Here is a 22793-nt window from a genome sequence, read left to right on the forward strand (position 1 = left end):
CACATGAATTAAGTATTTGTCTTCATGCTCTCCCTCTGCTTGCCACCCACAGCGACAGGCCTCAGTGTGTTATATACCCCTCCATGTGTCCATGTGCTCTCATTGTTCAACTTGCACTTAGCAGTGAGAACATGAAATGTTTGGTTTTCTGTTCCTGTGTTAGTTTGCTGAGAATGATGTTTTCCAGCTTGGTCTATGTTCCCACAAATGACACAAACTCGATTCTTTCTTATAGCTGCATAGTATTCCATGGTGTATATTGCCACATTTTCTTTATCCAGTGTATCATTGAGGGGCATTTGGGTTGGTTCTAAGTGCTTGTTATTGTGAATAGTGCTGCAATAAACATATTTGTGCATGTATCTTTATAGTAGTATGATTTATAATCCTTTGGGTAGATGCCCATAATGGGATTGCTGGATCAAACGGTGTTTCTAGTTCTAGATCCTTGAGGGATCGCCACACTGTCTTCCACAATGGTTGAACTAATTTACACTCCCACCAACAATGTAAAAGCATTCCTATTTCTCCACATCCTCTCCAGCACCAGTTGTTTCCTGACTTTTTAATGATTGCAATTCTAACTTCTGTGAGATGGTATCTTATTGTGGTTTTGATTTGCATTTCTCTGATGATAATGATGATGAGCTTTTTTTCATGTTTGTTGGCTGCATACATGTCTTCTTTTGAGAAGTGTCTGTTCATACCATTTACCTAGTTTTTGATGGGGTTGTTTGTTTTTGCCTTGTAAAGTTGTTTAAGTTCTTTGTAGATTCTGGGTATTAGCCCTTTGTCACATGGAGAGATTGCAAAAATGTTCTCCCTGTCTGTAGGTTTCCTGTTTACTCTGATGATAGTTTATTTTGCTGTGCAGAAGCTCTTCAGTTTAATTAGATCCCATTTGTCAACTCTGGCTTTTTTTGCAATTGCTTTTGGCGCTTTAGTCATGAAGTATTTGCCCATGCCTATGTCCTGAATGGCATTGCCTAGGTTTTCTCCTAGGGTTTTCATCGTTTTAGGTTTTACGTTTAAGTCTTTAATCCATCTTGAGTTAGTACTGAAGCCATCAGTTCATGGTTTTTCGTTTTTGCTTTTTCATGTGAGTTCTTATTACTGCTTCAGTCTTGATACTCATTATTTCCCTGTTGATGTTTCTATTTCTTTTTAATCCAACACTGGTTGGTTGTGTGTATCCAAAAAATTTTCTATGTCCTTTAGATTTTTTTATTTGTTGGCATGAACTTGTTTATAATAGTATTTTATAATCCTTTGCATTTCTGTGTATCAGTTCTTATGTATCTTTTTCATCTCTCACTTTATTTATTTGAGTCATCACTTTTTGTAGTTAATTTAGCTGAAGATTTTTCCACTTTATGTATTCAATAAACCAACTTTTGTCTTGTTGATTTTTAAATATTTTAAAAATATGTTTTATCTATTTCTACTATAATCTTTAGTATATTCCTTATCTACTATTTTTTACTTTAGTTTCTGTTTTCACATTTCTTAAGGTGGTATAGGTTGTTTATTTAAGATATTTCTGCATTTTTAATGAAGACCTTTATTTATATATATTTGTTGTTTTACAACTTATTTTTTCAATATCTTCCAAGTTTTATTATATTGTCTTTCCATTTTTATTTTTCTCATATATTTTAAAATAATTTATCTATATACAAAATGGTTGTTTATGAGCAGAATTAATTTCCATATAGTTGTACATGTTCCCAAATTCTTTCTTTTATTGATTTCTAGTTTTATTCCGTTGTGGAAAAAAGTGACCTAATTTTGAATTAAAAACACTTTAAGACCTATTTTGACCTAAAATATGGTCTATTCTAGAAGATGTTTCATGTGCTGTTGAGAAGATTACATATTCTGCCGCTGCTGGATAGAATGTTCGGTAAATGTTCATGTTAGGTTTATCTTACCTAGAGTGCAGTTTAACCCTGAAGTTTCTTTGATTTTCTGTCTGAATTATATTTTTAATATTGTAAGTAAAGCGCTGAAGTCTTCTACTATTATATCACAGTAAATCTCTCTCTTCAGCTCTGTAAATTTTGCTTTATATATTTGGACGTTCCAGTGTTATGACCACATATATTTACAATTTTATTCTGTTGCTCTATTGTGCTCTTGATTATTATATAATGGCCAATTTCTTATCAATGTTGACTTAAAATATATTTTAACTAAGTATAGCTACACTGTAATTTTTTTATTGTTTACAATGACAAGAAAGAAAATTTTCTATTTATTTCCTTTTAGTCTGTATATGCCTTCATAGGGGAAGTGAGTTTTCTGTGGGGACAATAGAGTTGAGTTTAAATTATTTATCCATTCAGTCACTCTATGTCTTTTACCTGGATCATTCAATCAATTTCATTCTGCAATATTATTAATTGATAAAGATTTGCTACCTCTATTGTGTTAATTGTTTTCTGGGTTACTTTCTGTGTCTCCTTTCTCTCTCAATCTGTCTCTCTTTCTCTGTCTCTCTCTCTCTCTCTCTCTATCTATCTATCTCTATCTCTCTTTGTGTATTCCTTTATGGTTAAGTAATTTTCTCGAATAGTATGTTTTGATTTCATGCCACTTTTGTTTATTGTGTCTAAGTTTGGCTTCCTAGTTAATGAAAGATTTACAAGAATATTTTATTTTTAGATATTTTAAACTGATGACAACTTTCAGCACAAAGAAAACCAAACAAAACTGTATTTTGACATAATTTTGTCTTCCACATAATCACTTTTTGATGTCTAAATTTATATCTTTTCAAATTTCCATCTCTTAACCAATTGTAGTTACTATTTTCTTTAATATCTTTGTCTTTTGCATTCATGATAAAGATATAAATGGCTTATATACCACAATTATACTACTAGAGTATTCTGAATTTATCTTTACAATTGCTTTTACTAGTGCTTTTTATGGCTTCAGACGTGTACTTACTACATATGAGTGTCCTTTTATTTCCAATAAAAAATTTTTCCTTCTTATTGTTTCTTATAACATTGTTCTGGTGTTTATGAGTGGCTTAGATTTTGTCTGGGAAACTCTTTCAGGTTTTAAGAATTGCTTTGGTAGGCACAGTATTTTTGCATGGCAGATTTTTTTCAGCACCTTAAATGTATATCTTATTGTCTTCTTGCTCACAAGTTGATTTATTTATTTATTTATTTATTTTGAGAAATTTGATGAAACTTGAATTGGGACATTCTTTAATATGGTACAAACTTTTTCTCATATTGCTATCACTATTCTTTATTTGTATTTGTCTTTTAACCATTTAAATAAGATGTGCCTTTGGGAAATACTCTTTGGATTAAATTTGATTAGGGTACTTGGTTTGGCCCCTGCAGTGTTATGGTACTGGTCAAACTCCGCAGCGTGGCATTCCTGGTAACAGGAACTCCAAGCAGTTGCTGAGATCTGTGTGCCTGTCACTGTGGTTAGTACTCCCACTCTCGTTTCCAATTCACCCCAGGTCATTCAACCCTCTAGCCACTCCTAATGCTTCTCCTGGGGTAGAACAAAAATGGGCTTCCCAAAAAGAATCACAGATCCATGAAGAAACTGAACATTCCCCTTAAATTTCCTCCTCTGATCTTGTAACTTCAGGTAAAGTTCTCTCACAGTGGTGTGTCTTCTTGGTGTGTGGAAGGGGTGTCATAATCCAAAATAATTATTCTTCTTACAGATAATGAGTTTTCCCATGTCTATGAGTCTTGGGATTTTCTTCTTCTCTTTTTAGCTCTGGTGAATTCAGCGTGGCTTTTTGTATTTACATAGTTACTAGCTGTATTTTTGTGTGGGAATTAATTTTGGGGGCATTATTTCATCATTTTACTGACATCACTTCTCAAGGAATATTTTTATGAGTTTGCAAACCATTATGATTTTAGAATTAGATATCTACCAAATATTAAAAGAGCTGTATATTTATTACTTAAGTGTTCTGTATAATTATTTGGTTGGGTACTGTTTCTGGTAAATGATTACTATGTATTGAAGCCATGTGTTTCTAACACAAACTTTCTGGCATAGACTGGAAGTATATGGCAGAATACAGGGACAATATAACCATACATATGGAAACTTCTTCAGATTTTTATTAAAGCATAGGTAAACTATATTATTCTATATGACATTGCATCTTTATGATGCAGAAATTATTTTCTTTGTAGGAAATGAAAGAATTTATCCATATCTCTTGCAAAGATGGCACTGTGGTGTTTTCTCTGGGGCCAGTTGTGCAAAACCTTACAGAAGAGAAGGCTGATCTCGTTGCTTCAGACTCGGCCCAGATTCCACAGAAGATTAGTACAACCTCCAATCCTTATAAGCAGCCGTTTACACAGTGAAGAAAGTGTGGCTTTCCATTTGGAATTTGAATCTCATTTTCTGCTTTGCCTTAACAGGCACTACTTCTACATAAAAAATTTTAAAGCATTATAGTAGTGTATGTGGGCTCAACTAATCATTTGACTATGAATTCTTGAAGTAACTTTGGAAATACTTCTCTTTCTTGTCATTTGTTTTTGACAAAATGAAACTAAGGTATTAAGTTTCTATCTCACATTTTGTTATTTTAAACCTTTTTTTTTTTTTTTTTTAAGATGGAGTCTCGCTCTGTTGGCTAGTCTGGACTGCAGTGGTCTGAGCTTTGCTCACTGCAAACTCTGCCCTCTCTAGTTCACGGCATTCTCCTGCCTCAGCCTCCCAAGTAGCTAGGACTACAGGCGCCTGCCACCATGCCGAGCTAATTTTTTATAATTTTAGTAGCCTAGTAGCTGGGACTATGGACGCCCGCCACCACGTCCGGCTAATTTTTTGTATTTTTAGTAGAGAGGGGATTTCACCATGTTAGCCAGGAAGGTCTCAATCCTCTGACCTCGTGATCCATCTGCCTCCACCTTCCAAAGTGCTAAGATTACAGGCTTGAGCCACTGTGCCCGCCCAAGATTTTAAATCTTAAGATCTGTGCTGACTACTCAAAAAAAAAAAAAAAATCAAAAAACAAACAAAAACAACGCTGAAGTGTGCTAACTCCAAGGAACATATAAAGGGAGGGCTAATATAACAAAGATAGAGAAGAATTATACCCAAGAATCTCTTCAACATATCTGATTGTATAAGAATTCCGTCCAGTGTACTTGGGCATGAAAATAGAGCTTAGATTAATGTAGTCTTTCTTATGAATTAAACTTTTCTATAATTAAAAGGCAATTACAATTTTGATGTTGCAGTCTAGCAATCAGTTTATTTTAACTTTCTTTTTATTGCAATTCTAGATTTCCACTCTTTAGGTAGCACTATTTATACACTATCCAAGGAGTTTTTAGAAATTTAATGGTTAATTAAGTTTCATAAAACTCAATAAAAGCATGTATGCTAATTAGGATTATTAAATTTGTTTTGCTTATGAAATTGGAGCATCTGTGTATTCCTATGTTTTCAAATGCAATATTTTCTTATAGGTTTCCCATTAAAAAAAAGTATGTGACAAAAGGCATAAAGATGAACAAAATTCAACATTGAACATAAATTCTAAGTAACTTCTGTCCTTTTCTTTTAAAATTAAAGATAAATTAATATATAAAATCAAGGAGCATAGGATGCATGAAGAAAAGCAGAAAGTAAAGAAAACTAACTATCCAAAAACAAATAGCAAAATCTAAAGCAAAGATTTTCTATGAACAGAATAGCATGGAAAAGACTCATCCCCATGATTCAATTACCTCCATCAAGTCCCTCCTACAACATGTGGGAATTGTGGTAGTTACACTTCAAGATGAGATGTTGGTGGGGACACAGCCAAACCATATCAGGCTATTGTGATCTCCTGTTTTGGTTACAAATGCACATTTTTAATAATCCTTTCTAATTTTAAGGTCTTGACTTTACATGACAATATTAGTTGACACAGTTGCTTGCTAAAGGAAAATCTTGATTCATAACTGTCATTCTTTAAAAGATGTGTAAGTAAATTTTGGTGGTGTATTAAAATCCAAATCCATAGTGTGACAAGTAAGACTGCCTAACGTCTTCGTTCCAAATTAACTGTCTTTTGTAATCTCCTGCCCTCAACGTTCTCTGTATCCATACACATTGGGATGCTCCTCATATGTCTATGACCTTTACTCTTTCTATTCTTTATTGGAAAATCCCTTCTTGGCCACACACTGCCTAGGTGCAATCAAAGCTTTCATTTTATATCATATGTTACCTGCCTCGTTAAGTTTTTCTAATTATTTCATAAAGAAGTACTTGTGTTTTTTCTCTGGAACTCTAAACATCCTGTATTATTCATTTGAGTCACATCAAAAGAGTCTTATATTATAGCTATTCAATGTATTATCAGCTAATTAGTGAGGGTCCACATAGGTAAAGTGATGTAAAATATTTATTTTCCAAAACCACCTGGTAACTTTGGGTTTTATGTGGAATGACAGAAAGTGTGTGTATGTTTGTGTTTTGTGTGAATTAGAAACTTTAAAAAAATCTTTTGTGAAAGGGTAGGTTAATGTACATGGCCAAGATGACTGACTGAGAGTAGGTAATATGCATGGTTCTCATAAAGAGGAACAGAAGGGGTGAGTAAACAGAGCCCCTTCATCTGAAATACATATTTTAGAGTTTATCTCATATTAAGTGTTTTCATTAATACAAGGCATACTTCTGAGATGTTGCAGATTTGGTTCTTGAATACTACAATAAAGCAAATATTGCAATGAAGTGAGTCACACAATTTGCTTTGATTTCTAAGGCACATAAAAAGTTATGCTTAGACAATGCTGTAGCGTATTCAGTCTGTGATAATATTAAGTCTACAAAGTGCATGCTATAATTAAAAGATACTTAATTGCTAAAGAGTGCTAATGATCATCTGACTCTTCAGTGAGTGCAACTTTTGTTGACGGAGAGTCTTGTATCAATGTTGATGGTTGATACTTATTATGCTGGTAGCTGCTAGTAGTTGGCATGGCTGTGGCAATATCCTAAAAATTAGACAACAATGGTATTTGCCACATACATTAACCTACCCTTTCACGAAAGATTTTTTTCAGCATTCAATGTTGTCAGATAGCATTTTACCCATAGAGGATCTTCTTTCAAAATTGAAATCAATCCTCTCAAACTCTAATGCTGCTCTATAAAGTAAGTTTAAGTAATATTCAAAATCTCCTATTGTCATTCAACAATGTTCATAACATCTTCACCAGGAGTAGTTTCCATCTCAAGAAACCAGTTTCTTTGCTCTTCCCTAGGATGTAACTCCTCACTTATTTGTTTTATCATGAGATTTCATCAATTCTGTTACATCATTAAGTTCCACTTCTAATTATAGTTATCTTTCTAGTTTAATTGTATTTGCAGTTACTTATTCCATTGAAGTTTTGTTATAGGACCAACAGATTCATATGCTTACTGTCCAATAATAGTCCAATTACACTGAGACGTCAGGTTTGGCAGCAAAGAAGGAGTTTAATAATTGCAGGGCACTGAGCAAGGAGATGAGAAGAAAACCTCAAATCCAACTCCTCAAGGAGTTCTGGGCTGGAGGTTTTAAGGAGATCATACACGGTGATGGACTGGAAAATTTGGGTAATTGATTAGTCTGGGTAATTGATTACTCAGGGTAATAGGGACAAAGATATCAGAACAAGAAACAACATTATTTGCTGAGTCAGTTCCTTGTGGGGTCCTCTACATCAACTGGCATCGGTGAAGTCCCTCAGATCAGCTGGCATCAGTGAGGTCCTTCAGACACGCTGAGTCAGTAGTTGTGTCAGTATGCTGGTCCTGAAGGAATACCTCAGAAGGAACGTTGATCATTTCATAATGTTTAAGCTATTATCTACAGAAGAGATAAGAGGAACTATAATCTTGAAATAGGATCTCCATAATTATAGGACAATAGCCGAATAACTATGAGGAAATGAGTCAGAGAACAAGCAAACCTAATGATTAATGCTGAATGTACTACAAGCTTGATTTACTTTTCTCTTTTTCTCTCTTTATCTTTGATTACCCTAACAAAGTTTATAAAGATAGTGTCATCTTCACACTCTCAATATCTTACATAATGGCTGTAAGAATCAACATGTGTATACTATATCATAAATGAACATTTAAAATGTTATGTTACATAAAAGAAGCCACTCACGAAATACCACATATTGTATGATTCCATGTATTAAAAAATCATCCAGAATAGGCTGATCTATAGAGATAGAAATGCAATTAGCAATTACCCAGGACAGGGGAAATGCAGAAACTAGAGGTGGAGAGAAAAAGGCTAAAGGCTATAGGGCTTATTTTGGGGAGATAAAAGGGCTCTCAAATTGATTCTTGTGGTAGACGCACAACTCTGTGAATTACTATGAAACATTAAATTTTACACAATAATTGATAAATTGTATGATATTTAAAATATATATCAACAAGATGTACAAAATATGTGGACCATGTTTAGTCATTTTATCTTTAGTTTTGTGTCAAATGGACTGCAGAAACATGACCTTTCACTGCTACAATTCTGGACACTCTTCTAAAATATATTGCATAAGACAGATGCTATGTCCATACAAGATCCTTGATATTAGCTGAAGGATAGCACTCAGAAACATAAAAGGGAAATTAATCACGTCTGTGTAAACAGGTCATTTACCTTCATTTGTCTCCTTGCCATCCACATGTTCGGACTGTTGATTTAATGATATTGTATGTACTTTGAAGTATAAGGGTTACATTTTAACTTCTTGGCTAATTTATCTTTGGATATAACCATGAGAAATGACAGAAAGGAATAGCAAGTGGAAAACAAGCATTGTTTTGCACCAGGATGTCTGTGAAATGGACTTCAGTAATTCTGCTAATACAACTGAGCTTTTACTTTAGCTCTGGGAGTTGTGGAAAGGTGCTGGTGTGGGCAGCAGAATATAGCCATTGGATGAATATGAAGACAATCCTGGAAGAGCTTGTCCAGAGAGGTCATGAGGTGACTGCACTGGCATCTTCAGCTTCCATTCTTTTTGATCCCAACAACTCATCCGCTCTTAAAATTGAAGTTTTTCCTACATCTTTACCTAAACCTGAGTTTGAGAATATAGTCACGCAAGAGATTAAGAGATGGATAGAACTTCCAAAAGATACATTTTGGTTATATTTTTCACAAATGCAAGAAATCATGTGGAAGTTTGGTGACATATTTAGAAACTTCTGTAAAGATGTAGTTTCAAATAAGAAATTAATGAAGAAACTACAAGAGTCAAGATTTGACGTCGTTTTTGCAGATCCTATTTTTCCCTGTAGTGAGCTGCTGGCTGAGCTATTTAACATACCACTTGTGTACAGTCTCCGCTTCACTCCTGGCTATGTTTTTGAAAAGCATTGTGGAGGATTTCTTTTCCCTCCCTCCTACGTACCTGTTGTTATGTCAGAATTAAGTGATCAAATGACTTTCATGGAGAGGGTAAAAAATATGATCTATATGCTTTATTTTGACTTTTGTTTCCAAATATATGACATGAAGAAGTGGGATCAGTTTTATAGTGAAGTTCTAGGTAAGTATTTTTTTTCAATCTGTAAATTATTTGTATCTCTGAAGCAGAACTTATATAAAGCCATAAAGTCAGGGTAGTGGGGTTTTGGTAAGTGAATTTATAAAATGAAAATACAAGATGATCTATCAATCTCACAAATATCATAGAAAAGTTTAAATTACAGAGTCAGTTAAAACCCTGTGGCCATGATTCACACAGAACACCCCAGGAAATCATAAACCTATGTATTAGTGCCTCTAAGACTTTAAGCAATTACACATCTGTTTTACTATACAGTGTTTTACATCTTAAAAACAGTAAAACCCATCAAATAACATCTTACTGAATGCATAGATTTAGAATGAATAGTTATACATTTTTCTACAACTATCTATATAACTGTAGAAATTATTTTTTCTCATAAAGTTTGGTTTTCTTATTTAGAAATCAAAAGATGTTCCCATGTTACCTGAAGGTTTCCTTCACAATAGAGAGAGGGAATATCTATATCTCAGATGCATAAATCATTAAAGGTAATTTGAAGTTTCTAATGTTTCTATACTCTTTCATTAAAGAATTGGAAACCATTCATTTAAAGTCCAATCATCTTGTTGAAGTGTGAAGGTTGTTATATCTACATAGTTTTTTCCAAACTATGTCTCCTTATTAAAAAATATAAGACAGATTAAGGTTGAGTACAAATCTTTATTTCAATATTTTCTCAAAAATTTCTAGCTATAATTTACAAATATATTTACTTAAAGATAATATTATTAAGATCTTATCATGAATCTAAAAGAGTACAAGGATTTCAACCATACTCACAACATAGTCCACAGTTCACTTGAAGAACCAAAGATAAAAAATTAGCTTAATGAGTTGTGTAAACTAGTCAAATTTTAGAAAATTATTTTTATGTGTACAGTGGAATTAATTGACTATGGACCTCAAAGAGTTGTTTAAATGTCCATATGCTACTATTGAAGCTTTAAAAAGAAAAGAAATTGATGTTTAATTTTCTATGACTTATTTTAGTAATTGTTTGTGATTATGAGTATACTGATGTGACATTAGAGATGTAGCTTAACCTCACAATTCTCCCACTACTTTGCCTTTCTTATAAATATACATGGGCAAAATAAATAATACATAAAATAAAATTATGCCTATAGATGAATATATGTATATATTTTTCAAAGCACAGACATGTTGCCTATATTTTTGCCTACATTACTCTAAACATTTTCAGAAAATAACCTAATGTAATTATCCTGTGTCATCCACATTTTCTTTTTTTATCCTTGTCAGGAAGACACACTACATTATCTGAGATAATGGGGAAAGCTGACATATGGCTTATTCGAAACTCCTGGAATTTTCAGTTTCCACATCCACTCTTACCAAATGTTGATTTTATTGGAGGACTCCTCTGCAAACCTGCCAAACCCCTACCTAAGGTAAACATACTTTCATTGGTTTTATTTTGTTGGCTTTGAATTTTCAGTAGAATTGATTCTACGGTCTTCATTCAGAGTGGTTGACTTACACTGAAAGAAAGATGGGAAGTGGGTGGGGTAAAGCAGATACCAATTAGAAAGTCATGTACATATTGATACCATCACACGTATATGAGTTTTATGAGTACTACAAATAGAGGGGAATACTAAGGAGACTTCAAAAATAGAGTTGGTTAAATTAAAGTCTTCATTATTTAACACCTAAGAAGGTATTGATCATTCGTTCAAATAATATTTACAAAGGGATTAGCACAAAACACAGGTAAGTGCAGAATTTTCAGAGAAAAAAAAAGGACAGTTTCTGTCCCCACATACCTTACATTCTACTTCAAAAGATAGAATATGTGCAAGTAATAAAAATTATATAAAAACTATTATCTCAAGGAAAAACCCAATGTCAAGAAAGCATCAGTGGAGATAATAAAAAATATCCTGGAATCACTGATTACTAAGATGAGAGCTGAACAATATGCAAGAATAAGTAAAAGAATGATGGAGAGAGACAGACAAAAGAAGGAAAGAAGCAGGTAAAGTGGTCGGGACAGGTCTCAAGTCCTCAGGTTTAGTTTGCAGGAAGAGACTAAGAATCAGATGATGCTGAGAGGCAAATTAGAGCCAGATACATATTGGGAGTTGAAATATTTATTCAGCACATTGAAAAACTATGAAAAAGAGTTAAGACAGAAAGATATAGAAAAGATTCTCTTCTTTAAGAAAAGCTTTCAAGATATTCAATGATTAAATTGCAGGAGGGTCAGAATAAAGAGCCAACCATTCGGGAAATTTTGCATGGATTCAGGTAGCAGATGATGGAAAAGTAGACTAGAATGTTGATAGAAATAATGATGCCTACATTTACAAAAATAGTGGCAACTTCCTGTTGTGTGGAAAAAATATTAACACAGACAAAACACTTGAAGTGTCTCTGGCCTGTAGTTAGTTACTCATAAATATTATTAATTTTGCAATTATTGTTATTTTGTTATTACTGCTAATACTACTAATTACTTAACATGTGCAGGTCACTTGAGATATCATTCTTCATTTAATAGAGCCAGATTTTTCAGCACATCAGAATTATATTCTCTTGCAAAGTCATAGTTGACAGACACCTGTGTCATGCGCGTCTGTGTGAAGAGACCACCAAACAATCTTTGTGTGAGCAACATGGCTGTTCATTTCACCTGGGTGCAGGCAGGCTGAGTCCGAAAAGCGAGTCAGCTAAGGGAGATAAGGGTGGGGCTGTTTTGTAGGATTTGGGGAGGTAAAGGAAAATTACAGTCAAAGGGGGGTTGTTCTCTGGGAGGCAGGAGTGGGGGTCACAAGGTGCTCAGTGGGGGAGATTTTTGAGCCAGGATGAGCTAGGAAAAGTAATTTCACAGGATAATATCATCGCTTAAGGCAAGGACCTGCCATTTTCACTTCTTTTATGGGGTCCCTGACTTCCCACAACAATGAGCTAGTTGAAATTCTAAAATTTTCCCATAGGTAATGAGGATCTTCACCAGTATTGCAGCTTAAAACACTTCCTCAATAAAATAAATATGTTCCTTTAATATTTGCAGACAAACTCAGTGATCACTTAATATTACTAAAGCATTTAAATCATTCTTCATTGAGACCCCAGGGGTTTACATATTACAGCATAAACATATCCTATGAAAGCGCATGATTTTTGCCATATGACAAGCAACTGATTAAAATTTCCTGTGTCAACTTGTCTTAACAGCATAGCTGCCTGACAGAGAAGCACAGAGATAATGAACAAGGCATGTATAATAAAAACCAAATAATTTATACCACTTGTATCTGAATAGTGTTCTTACTTTCAGTACCAAAAAAATTCTGTCAGCATATAAGATTATATTCTTTATGAAAGAACACAATAAACCCATATATTTTAAATTAATATCACACTTTTAAGACATATGTACAAAGCAAGCATTCTTTATCACATTATTAAGTCATCTCTTAAAATATAATTTTTGTGCACATAAAGCTGAGTTTTTATTCCATTTTTAAAACTCAACATCTATGATGAATGCAAATTGCACGTGCTCTATATGATAACTTTCTCAAGAGACAAAAGCTGGGTAAGACTAATGAAAAACCTACGCCACCCTGCCCTACTCTTGAAAGATTTCCCCCCTCACAATAAGGGAAACTGGTAGTGTCAGTAGGAAGGGGAAGAGAGTGGGACTTGTAGAAGGACAAGAAAAAGAATGACTAGTAGTATAATAATGATAATTACTACTATTAGCTGTTGTGATTAACTTGCAGAAAGATTTGAATGCAAGTCAATGGTTGTGAAACCAATTCCTTGTTTATTATGTAAAATAATTGCTAACCCAGTCAGGTTGCTTTCATTTCAATTAAATAATAGATTCTCAGATAATTTCTATATAAGAGAATAAGACACTTGACAAAATGTACCAGGTGTTTTAAAAGTGAACATTGCCATGAGTTTTATAATATATTCATGTGAAATCATACAGATAAAAAATTAATCAAGGTGTATCTATTCAACATTATGGAAAATATGCATAAAATTAACATTGGAAGTAGTCCAACATCTTAAATGAAGGAATGATTAAAAACTTATACTATGTGCATACAATAGCATTACAATAATATTATCAATGGAATATTCAATTACACTCTCAGCTGTAATACAAATAAAGAGAGTTAGAAAATGATAAAGGTAACAAGATGACAAGTTTTTGCAGGAGGAAAATATATACTCAGCAAGATTAACATTTTCTAAGTGTCACATGTGTACATTGAGCTATATAAATAGGACAAAAGCCATGATGAAAAAATATATTTTATATAAATAATATCACAACAAAAATTTTAGAAAAATTTTATTTAAAAAAATTTTTCATGCTTTTATAAAATTTCTGACATTAATCTTATGTTATTTTTATTACATTATCACAGAAGAAGAAACAACCAGTCCATATCCGTGATGAATCTGTAAACAGAGGTTAGGTTCCTTCAACACTGCATGGGTAAGCAGGGCTCTTGGCATCAAGCTAATGAGGTGAAACACTGAACACCAGTTACAGTAAATATGACTACAGTAAACTGCAATCACACACAATACCTAGATGCCCCAAGTACAATGACTCTTACCTTAAGATTAAAAATCATATTTTAAAAACACTCAGTAATATGTGGTCTACACAGTTAACATTTGGACTTTTTTCTTTGTTTTATTAAGAACCATTAGGAAAAGTTTTACCACAATGATTAAATCTGAAAGTATTTAAGTTTAAATATTGGCTTACATTGGAGAACGCAAGTCAGAATAATTCTCAATCGATTGCAGCCAAGCACAACTTCATGAGTAGTGTGATGTAGTGTGAGTGAGCTACTCAAAAGACAGACAAGATCTCCCCTGCAGAAAGACCTGGTGGCCTCTTCTATTCTGATGCAAATGCTGCCTCTGAAATACAACAAAGTGATGATGAGAGTTACTCACATGCAGTTATAAATAACACATCAGTTTAACAGTGTGATTTCAGGTCAATAGGTGCTCCATCTAAACAATAACCTGAAAATATGATCATTCAACTATGTAACTGTATAGTGTACAATTCTGTATTGTAAATAAGATTCCTGGACTAATTCACGGAAATTCCAAATTACAATACCCGACTCCAGAATGTCAGTGGTTCTTAACCATCAGCTTTTATTATTTATTTATTTATTTTAGCTTTTCAAAAGCTACCCAAGACTCTGACAAACTTTAAGTGAAGTAAAAAGCACTGTAGAGAAACATAAATGTAGATATAAAATTATCCCAACAGTGAGCAGCTAATCCTCAGAGCTCATAGCGAGGGAAGTAAACACTAATGGCTTCCTACTAAAAGAATCCTACAGAAAACCTGCCTGAAATTAACATAAGTGATTTAGTAGAACAACAATGTAGAATTAAAGCTGAGAGGTGCCACTTTCCAAGAACGTATATTAGTAATTTTAGTATTATAAGAGAAGAGTCTGTGTGTAATATTTTTAACATTATCTCCCTGACTACAGTGTAATAGCTCCATTTCTTTTCTCCCTTACACACATGCACACAAATACATAACATACACACATAGTTACACAAATATCCTAACAGCGTCCACCTATCTCACATTATCTATCTAATTGCAAAACACCTGAGTGATTGAGTCAGTTAGAAAATATTATTTACTCCAATAATTCCTTAAAATACCTGATTTTCTCTCTTTAGTAACTTGTACCAATTCTTTCAGTAGTGCCTGCTTTGCTGTTATTCTTTTGTGATGAAACAAATTCTTTTTCACAGGAAATGGAAGAATTTGTACAGAGCTCTGGAGAAAACGGTGTTGTGGTGTTTACTCTGGGGTCAATGATCACTAACATGAAAGAAGAAAGGGCCAACGTAATTGCATCAGCCCTTGCCCAGATTCCACAAAAGGTAAGATGAAGTGTCTTATTGGTGTGGAAAACTACTGAAAGAGGCTGCTAAAGTTTGTAAGTAATCCAATTATAGAAACTTCTGACAAATGTGAAGTTGGCCAAAATTAAAAGTGATTATTCTATTTACATCAGTCTTTGAGTAGTTCTGATTTACTAACATCCCTTGATCTCATTCCTACTCTTTTTCTCTTTTTAAAGTTTGAACATTCTATAAGTTTTGAATTCCACTCATGGAATAAGATATTTTCTTTACTGTAACAGGTTCTGTGGAGATTTGATGGGAATAAACCAGATACCTTAGGTGTCAATACTCGGCTCTATAAGTGGATACCCCAGAATGACCTTCTAGGTAAGACTCGGGTGAACAAATACTGCATATATTAGTAACAGCACATTAGAGTGTTAATAGTTAATCATGAAACAAGCTTTTTCAATGTTTGTTAAGGAAAAACAAACTGTAACTTCTTTATATTTATTTACCAGTCCAAAGGGAAAAAGAATATGTTCTAATTATTGGCATTTTATGATATACGCTCACATTCTTTATGGTCAGAATCAGCAAGAATCTTTATTTCTGGTATTACTATATCTCACAGAATTTTTCAATAACTTCCTGAGCTGTCTCTGTGTCCTATTTCTACAACTTTACACCTGTTGTTTCCTCTCCTGCAGGGTTATTGCAAGTGCCACCTAAAATAATAGCTCTCCTATCATCAATGACTCTGCATTTTCTGAAGGATTAAATTGCTAATCTTAATCACAAAGTGATGACAGGTCATGATGAAGTGTGACCTGTCCTTTCTCAATCCTAGCACCACCATCAACCCACTACCTGCTGCCTTGCACACCCCACATATCACACTCTGTGACTGCACTTAAAATAGCAATTCACTTCATGCCCATCTCTTTGCTGTCTTCTTTATTGCACATTTTAAAAATCTAGATCGCACTTTTTCAATAGTCCAACTGGAACTCTTGTATTGTTTTGTAGTCTGAAGTCACACACACCATGCAGCCTTCACTTGCATACCCAGCACAAGTACGTTTTTCTCCTCTGAAGTCTGAAAGCAATAGCAAAATAGTTCACTGTGTTATCCAGAAAACACTGTCACTTTCAGAGCCTTTCATTGTGCATCTCATTTTATTCCTATGAATAATTTTGCTAAAATTCCTTCAATCCTAGGTCATCCAAAAACCAAAGCTTTTATAACTCATGGTGGAGCCAATGGTATCTACGAGGCAATCTACCATGGGGTCCCTATGGTGGGCATTCCACTGTTTGCCGATCAACCTGATAACATTGCTCACATGAAAACCAGAGGAGCAGCTGTTCAATTGGACTTCGACACAATGTCGAGTACAGACTTGGTGAATGCACTGAAGACAGTAATTAATGATCCTTTGTGAGTAGAATAATATTTTTCAGTAGGTGGTATTTATAGATAGCTTCTATTGTCAATAGTGAGTGTGAGTGTCATCCTTTTTATAAGAGAGTAATTTTGAAAGAATTTAAATGATATAACCAATCTGAAATCTGTTTTTATTTTGTATCAGTTATTTATATATTGTATTTGAAAACCATACATCTAATGAATAGCCAGTTAGTGAAACAATTTTCTACACAAAAATACTTTTAAAATGATATAGATAATATAAAAAATTCATTTCTTAAAATTTCGATATAATGAATCCTTAGTAGAAAGGAAGAATAAATGAAATAATATAATAAATATTTTAATTCAATATCTAAAATGCCTCAGAACATGAGTATTTTCCTGCTGAAAAATTAACTTTTATTATTATCATTACTGTAATGGACTTGAAAATGAGATTTAATTTTGATACCATAAAATCTTTCTGTTTATGGTGTAAAATCCAAATATATTTGCTAAGTTTACAGAGCCATGAAGCCATCACTATCACATAATTTTAGAACATTTTTGTCAGCACAAAAGAAACTGCAATGACACAGAAGTCATTTCCTATGACCGCTTAGCCCTAGTCTAACCCTAATTTATTTTCTTTCTCTAGAGATTGTTCTCTCTAGGTATTTCATATAAATGGAATTATACAGTTTATGGTGCTGTGTAAATGACATTTCACTAGCTTAATTTCTTGTTATTTTTTATGGTGTTAGTTTTATTCATGTTGTTGTGCATTTTAATACTTCATTTCTTATTAGAGCAGTTTAATATTTTTTAGTAAGGATATGTCATATTTTAGTTGTTAACTTATCAGTTCATTGGCCTTTTGATTGTTTCCAATTGTGGTTACTAGGAATATTGCTACACAAGTTTTTGCGTAAACCTGTCTTCCTTCCTTTTGGGTTGATACTACAAGTGGAATTGCTGGCTCATGTAGGAACTGTATGTTTACGAAGAACTGTTAAACTGTCTTCCAAAGTACTTGTTTCATTCATCACTACCACCAGCAGTAAAACATGGTTACAATTCCTCCATACATTTGCCAAATGAGTTATTATCTGTCTTTTTGTTACAGCCTTCTTAGTGGGTATAAAATGATCTCTCATCCTGGTCTCAGATTGCATTTTCATTATGGCTTAAGACTTTGAGAATCCTTATATGTGTTTACTGATCATTCATATATCTTCTTTGAAAACATGTCTACTACAATCTTTGGAATATTTTTAAACTTTGCTATTTGTCTTATTATTAAGTTTTAAGAACTATTTATATATTATGGGTCATGTCAGATATATAATTTTTAAAAATTTTATCCCATTCTGGGTGCACTAAATTTTCCTTTTGGATGATGGTCTTTGAAGCACAAAAAATATAATTTTAAGTGAAATTTTTAATAATTGATTTTTTTCACACCCAAAGATATCAATATGCAAAATTCCTTGCAGAGTCCAGCTATCATCAATTCAGCATTTTTAACTACGATCAACAATGCTTTCAAATAAGAAGTGTATCATCTAAAGTAATATTTTAAAATTACTTTATCACAAAAAAAGAAGGTTAATGAATGATAAAAATACCTTTAAGGAAGATAGAAAATATTTGAAAAGAAACACAAACCAACTTGGACAAATAGAAAAGAAATATATAAAGCAAATTGGTAGATTTAAATGTGATTATGCAAATACTGTCACTCAATCTAAACAGACTGAAAAAAAGAGCAAATAATGGGTAAAGACATAAAACATTTGAAGAACACAAATAACAAATGGAATCTTATAATTTAGAATGATACACACAAATGCACATATGTACATATACAATACACATATATGTATTATATATATCAACTGGAAGATACAACATCTTAGAGCACGTCAAATAGTTATTTGAAGTGATATGTGGTGGGTAATAACTCAAGACTTAGTAAATATAATAAGCTTTAATGTCATAGTAACTATATGATGCAGTCATAGTGGAAGTAAGGGAGGTTATAAAAACTATAACATATCTTTAAATTTTAGAGATCAAAAAAATACACTTCAAAAAAGGTAAAAGTCAAGAAGTGTATCACAATTACACATCCAATTTTATCTCAGCAATTCTACAATATACCCAAGAGATATGTATAAATATATAAATCTAATACCATCTAGAAGAATGTTTATGACAGAATTGTCAATAGTGTCTAAAAATTGTTAGCAACACAAATACATATTAATCTTAAAATGAAGAAAAAATCTGTGCTTTATCAATCAACAAAATACTATACAGCAAAGGAATTATCCAACAACTGCTACTTTAATGAAAGACAGTAATGAGTACATATTATACAATTCAATTACATAAACAAGCAAAACTAATGCATGCTATTTGAAGTCAGGCTAATACTTAATTGGGGTCAAAAGTAGTGATTAAATGGTTCAGAAAAAGAGTGTGATTCTAGGCAGGTTGTGATATCCTATAACACAATCTGTGCAGTAGGTAAATAGATATCTTCACTTCAAAATAATGTTCAAGATGATCTTATGTTTTTGAACTATTCACTTAGTGTGTATATATTTATCTTTTGTATTTACTATTTAAATGTTTATTTTATGAGATAGAATGCATTTTAAAATTCTAGGAATCAAATAGCAAAATAAGCATAGAAAATAGAGAAAATGCTACAGGTTCCATCATAGTGTGGTCAATAAAAACCTCTCTTAGAAGTAACATTAGATGGAAGCCATAAAAATGCAGAGAAGCATACTTTGGGTTGTAGCAAGAGAGAATACTCCAAGAGCAGGAGAGAGGGAAAAAATGTGTAAGGCACTAAGACGAGAACACCTTTGAGAACTTAAAGAAAAAAAAAGAAGGCCAAACTAGAAGACAGTGTGCAGGGGAAAAGTGTTAGGAAAAGAGCTTGCCAGTGTCCAACAATGTAGGGTTCTGTAGACCAAATAACAGAGTTGGATTTTATTCTTTAAATAATGAGAAGCCAGGCAAATGTCTTAATCAGGGGAGTGCTATAAACTGCCTTTAATTGCAAAAAAATCATTCTGGCAACAGGGGGGGAAACAGTAGGAGACAAAAGAGTAATGTAGAAGCATAGTGACTAGCTATGAGGCATGTCACTCACCATGACACAATTACTTTTTAGGAACTTAGAGATGATAATTCTCATATTACATTTTCAGGATCTTTCTTACAGCACTTAAAATGGTTCATGATGTTGAGCACATTCTCCATATGTCTGCTTGAGAACTAACAGTGTAATTGAATTGTTCATAATACAAAGGATAAATGCTTAAGGAATGAATATCCTATTTTTCCTGATGTGATTATTTCACATTGTATCAAAACAACTCATATACCCCATAAATATATGCACTTAATCTGTACCCACAGAAACTTAAACTTAAACAATTAAAAAAATTAAAATGCTTTATATTTTCTCTGCTTCAAAAAAAAATTAACTTTCTTACCTAACATTCAATTTCTACTTTAGAAAACATTTGTCAATGAGAAAAGTTCAATTTAAAAGCCCAACTTTCTATGATGATTCAAATTAAAGTACACAAATTCTATGTCAATTTTTTGACATTTACTTCGAATTATTTGACACTTTAAAAACCTTTCATAAACTTGATATGCACAGGCAAATTAACTTACTTTCAGTGTTAGTAAGGGAGGAGATCACTCCTCATATTGTCTCATGCATAATTTCTGCCTCCAAAGAAAAAAGAAGTAAATACTAAAAGGCAGAAATGAAATCCACAGGCAGATAGCCTGGTGAGACTCTCTGGGACGGGTAATTAAAGATCGACCCCTGACCTAACTGGTAATGTTATCTATAGATTCGAGCATTTTATGGAAAAGCGTTGTAAAAATCCCTGTCCTCTTCTGTTTCGTTCTGATTACTGGTGCATGCAGCCGCCAGTCATGTCCCCACTGCTTGCTCAATCGAGCATGACCCTCTCACATGGACCCCTGTAGAGGTGTGAGCCCTTAAAATGGACAGGAATTGCTCACTCAGGGATCTCAGCTCTTGAGACAGGAGTCTTACTGATGCTCCTGGCTGAATAAAACCCTTCCTTCTTTAACTTGGTGTCTGAGGAGTTTTGTCTATGTCTCTTCCTGATGCATTGGTATCTTTATTTTTATCCTTCAGATATAAAGAGAATGTTATGAAATTATCAAGAATTCAACGTGATCAACCAGTGAAGCCCCTGGATCGAGCAGTCTTCTGGATTGAATTTGTCATGCGCCACAAAGGAGCTAAACACCTTCGGCCTGCAGCCCATGACCTCACCTGGTTCCAGTATCACTCTTTGGATGTGATTGGGTTCCTGCTGGCCTGTGTGGCCACTGTGATATTTATCATCATGAAATGTTGTCTGTTTTGTTTCTGGAAGTTTACTAGAAAAGGAAAGAAGGGAAAAAGTGATTAGTTATATCTGAGATTTGAAGCTGGAAAACCTGATAGATGAGACTACTTCAGTTTATTCCAGGAAGAAAGGTTATGATGCAAGATTTCTTTCTTCCTGTGACCAAAAAAATAAAAATTAAATTAAATTTAAAAACTTTTCAGAATTTACTTTGTCAAACAAAAATTTGTTTTTCAGAGATTTCCCACCCAGTTAATGGTTAGAAATATATTGTGGAAATGAAGAAAACACTTGGGAATACATAAAATGATGTAAATCCATATGAGCTTGTATTGAAATTTGTTGAACTTATATTGAAATTTGTTGTTCTAATTCATAGTTTACACAAAAAAAATTTACTCTGCTTAACTATATTTCACACATTCTACATAAACACAAGAACATGAAGAAGTCCACTGACAGTATCAGTGCTGTTTTGCACATACTCAGAATAATTTGGCTTCATTTCAAACAGCATTGTATTGTTTTAACTGCTACTAAAGAAACCATTACATAGTGAAATTGTATAGAAAGTCTCTCTTCCTTTTGATCTTTTAAGATGGGTAGTACTGCCATCAAAGGAACAAAGCTGGATGGAGAATGACTTTGATGAGTTGAGAGAAGAAGGCTTCAGTCAATCAATTCTCAGAGCTAAAGGAGGAACTACGTAATCAGTGCAAAGAAAGTAAAAACCTTGAAAAAAGAATGGATGAATGGATAAGTAGAATAATCAGTGCAGAGAAGACCTTAAAAGAACTGATACAGATGAAAGCCGTAACACGAGAACTATGTGACAAATGCACAAGCTTCAGTAACCGACTCGATCAACTGGAAGAAAGAGTATCAGCAATTGAAGATCAAATGAATGAAATGAAGTGAGAAGAGAAGTGTAGAGAAAAAAAGAGTAAAAATAAATGAACAAAGCCTTCAAGAAATATGGGCTTTTGTGAAAAGACCAAATCTACATCTGATTGGTGTGCCTGAACGTGATGGGGAAAATGGAACCAAGTTGGAAAACACTCTGCTGGATATCATCCAAGAGAACTCCCCAACCTAGTAAGGCAGGCCAACATTCAAATTCAGGAAATACAGAAAATGCCACAAAGATACTCCTGGAGAAGAGCAACTCCAAGGCACATAATTGTCAGATTCACCAAACTTGAAATGAAGGAAAAAATGTTAAGGGCAGCCAGAGAGAAAGGTCAAGGTACACACAAAAGGAAGCCCATCAGACTAACAGCAGTTGTCTAGGCAGAAACTATGTAAGCCACAAGAGAGTGGGGGCCACTATTCAACATTCTCAAAGAAAAGAATTTTCAACCCAGAATTTCATATCCAGCCAAAGTAAATTTCATAAGTGAAGGAGAAATAAAATCCTTTACAGAAAAGCAAATGCTTAGAGATTTTGACACAACCCGGCCCGCCCTACAAGAAATCCTGAAGGAAGCA

The 22793-nt window shown here is 33.5% G+C and overlaps 1 protein-coding gene and 1 pseudogene across 2 annotated transcripts; both read left to right on the forward strand.

The window, feature by feature from the left end:
• LOC102145674 (UDP-glucuronosyltransferase 2B10-like) overlaps positions 1-4364 on the forward strand; it is an 87630-nt pseudogene extending 83266 nt beyond the window's left edge.
• Positions 4365-8801: 4437 nt separating this feature from the next.
• UGT2B23 (UDP-glucuronosyltransferase 2B23-like) lies at positions 8802-21500 on the forward strand. 2 transcript variants are annotated; one of them, XR_012434894.1, is made up of 6 exons: positions 8802-9569; positions 10857-11005; positions 15381-15624; positions 15776-15863; positions 16698-16917; positions 21089-21500. XR_012434894.1 is itself a non-coding variant. In XM_065545126.1 (6 exons), exons 1-6 carry the CDS (start codon positions 8849-8851, stop codon positions 21366-21368), a joined length of 1590 nt encoding a protein of 529 aa, XP_065401198.1. In that variant the 5' UTR covers positions 8802-8848; the 3' UTR covers positions 21369-21500. The 2 variants fall into 2 exon arrangements, 1 of the variants encoding a protein (XP_065401198.1); XM_065545126.1 differs by having other exon boundaries at positions 15381-15512.
• Positions 21501-22793: the final 1293 nt, after the last annotated feature.

The sequence above is a fragment of the Macaca fascicularis genome, chromosome 5 (genome assembly GCF_037993035.2).
Source record: "Macaca fascicularis isolate 582-1 chromosome 5, T2T-MFA8v1.1".
NCBI classification, from domain to species: domain Eukaryota; kingdom Metazoa; phylum Chordata; class Mammalia; order Primates; family Cercopithecidae; genus Macaca; species Macaca fascicularis.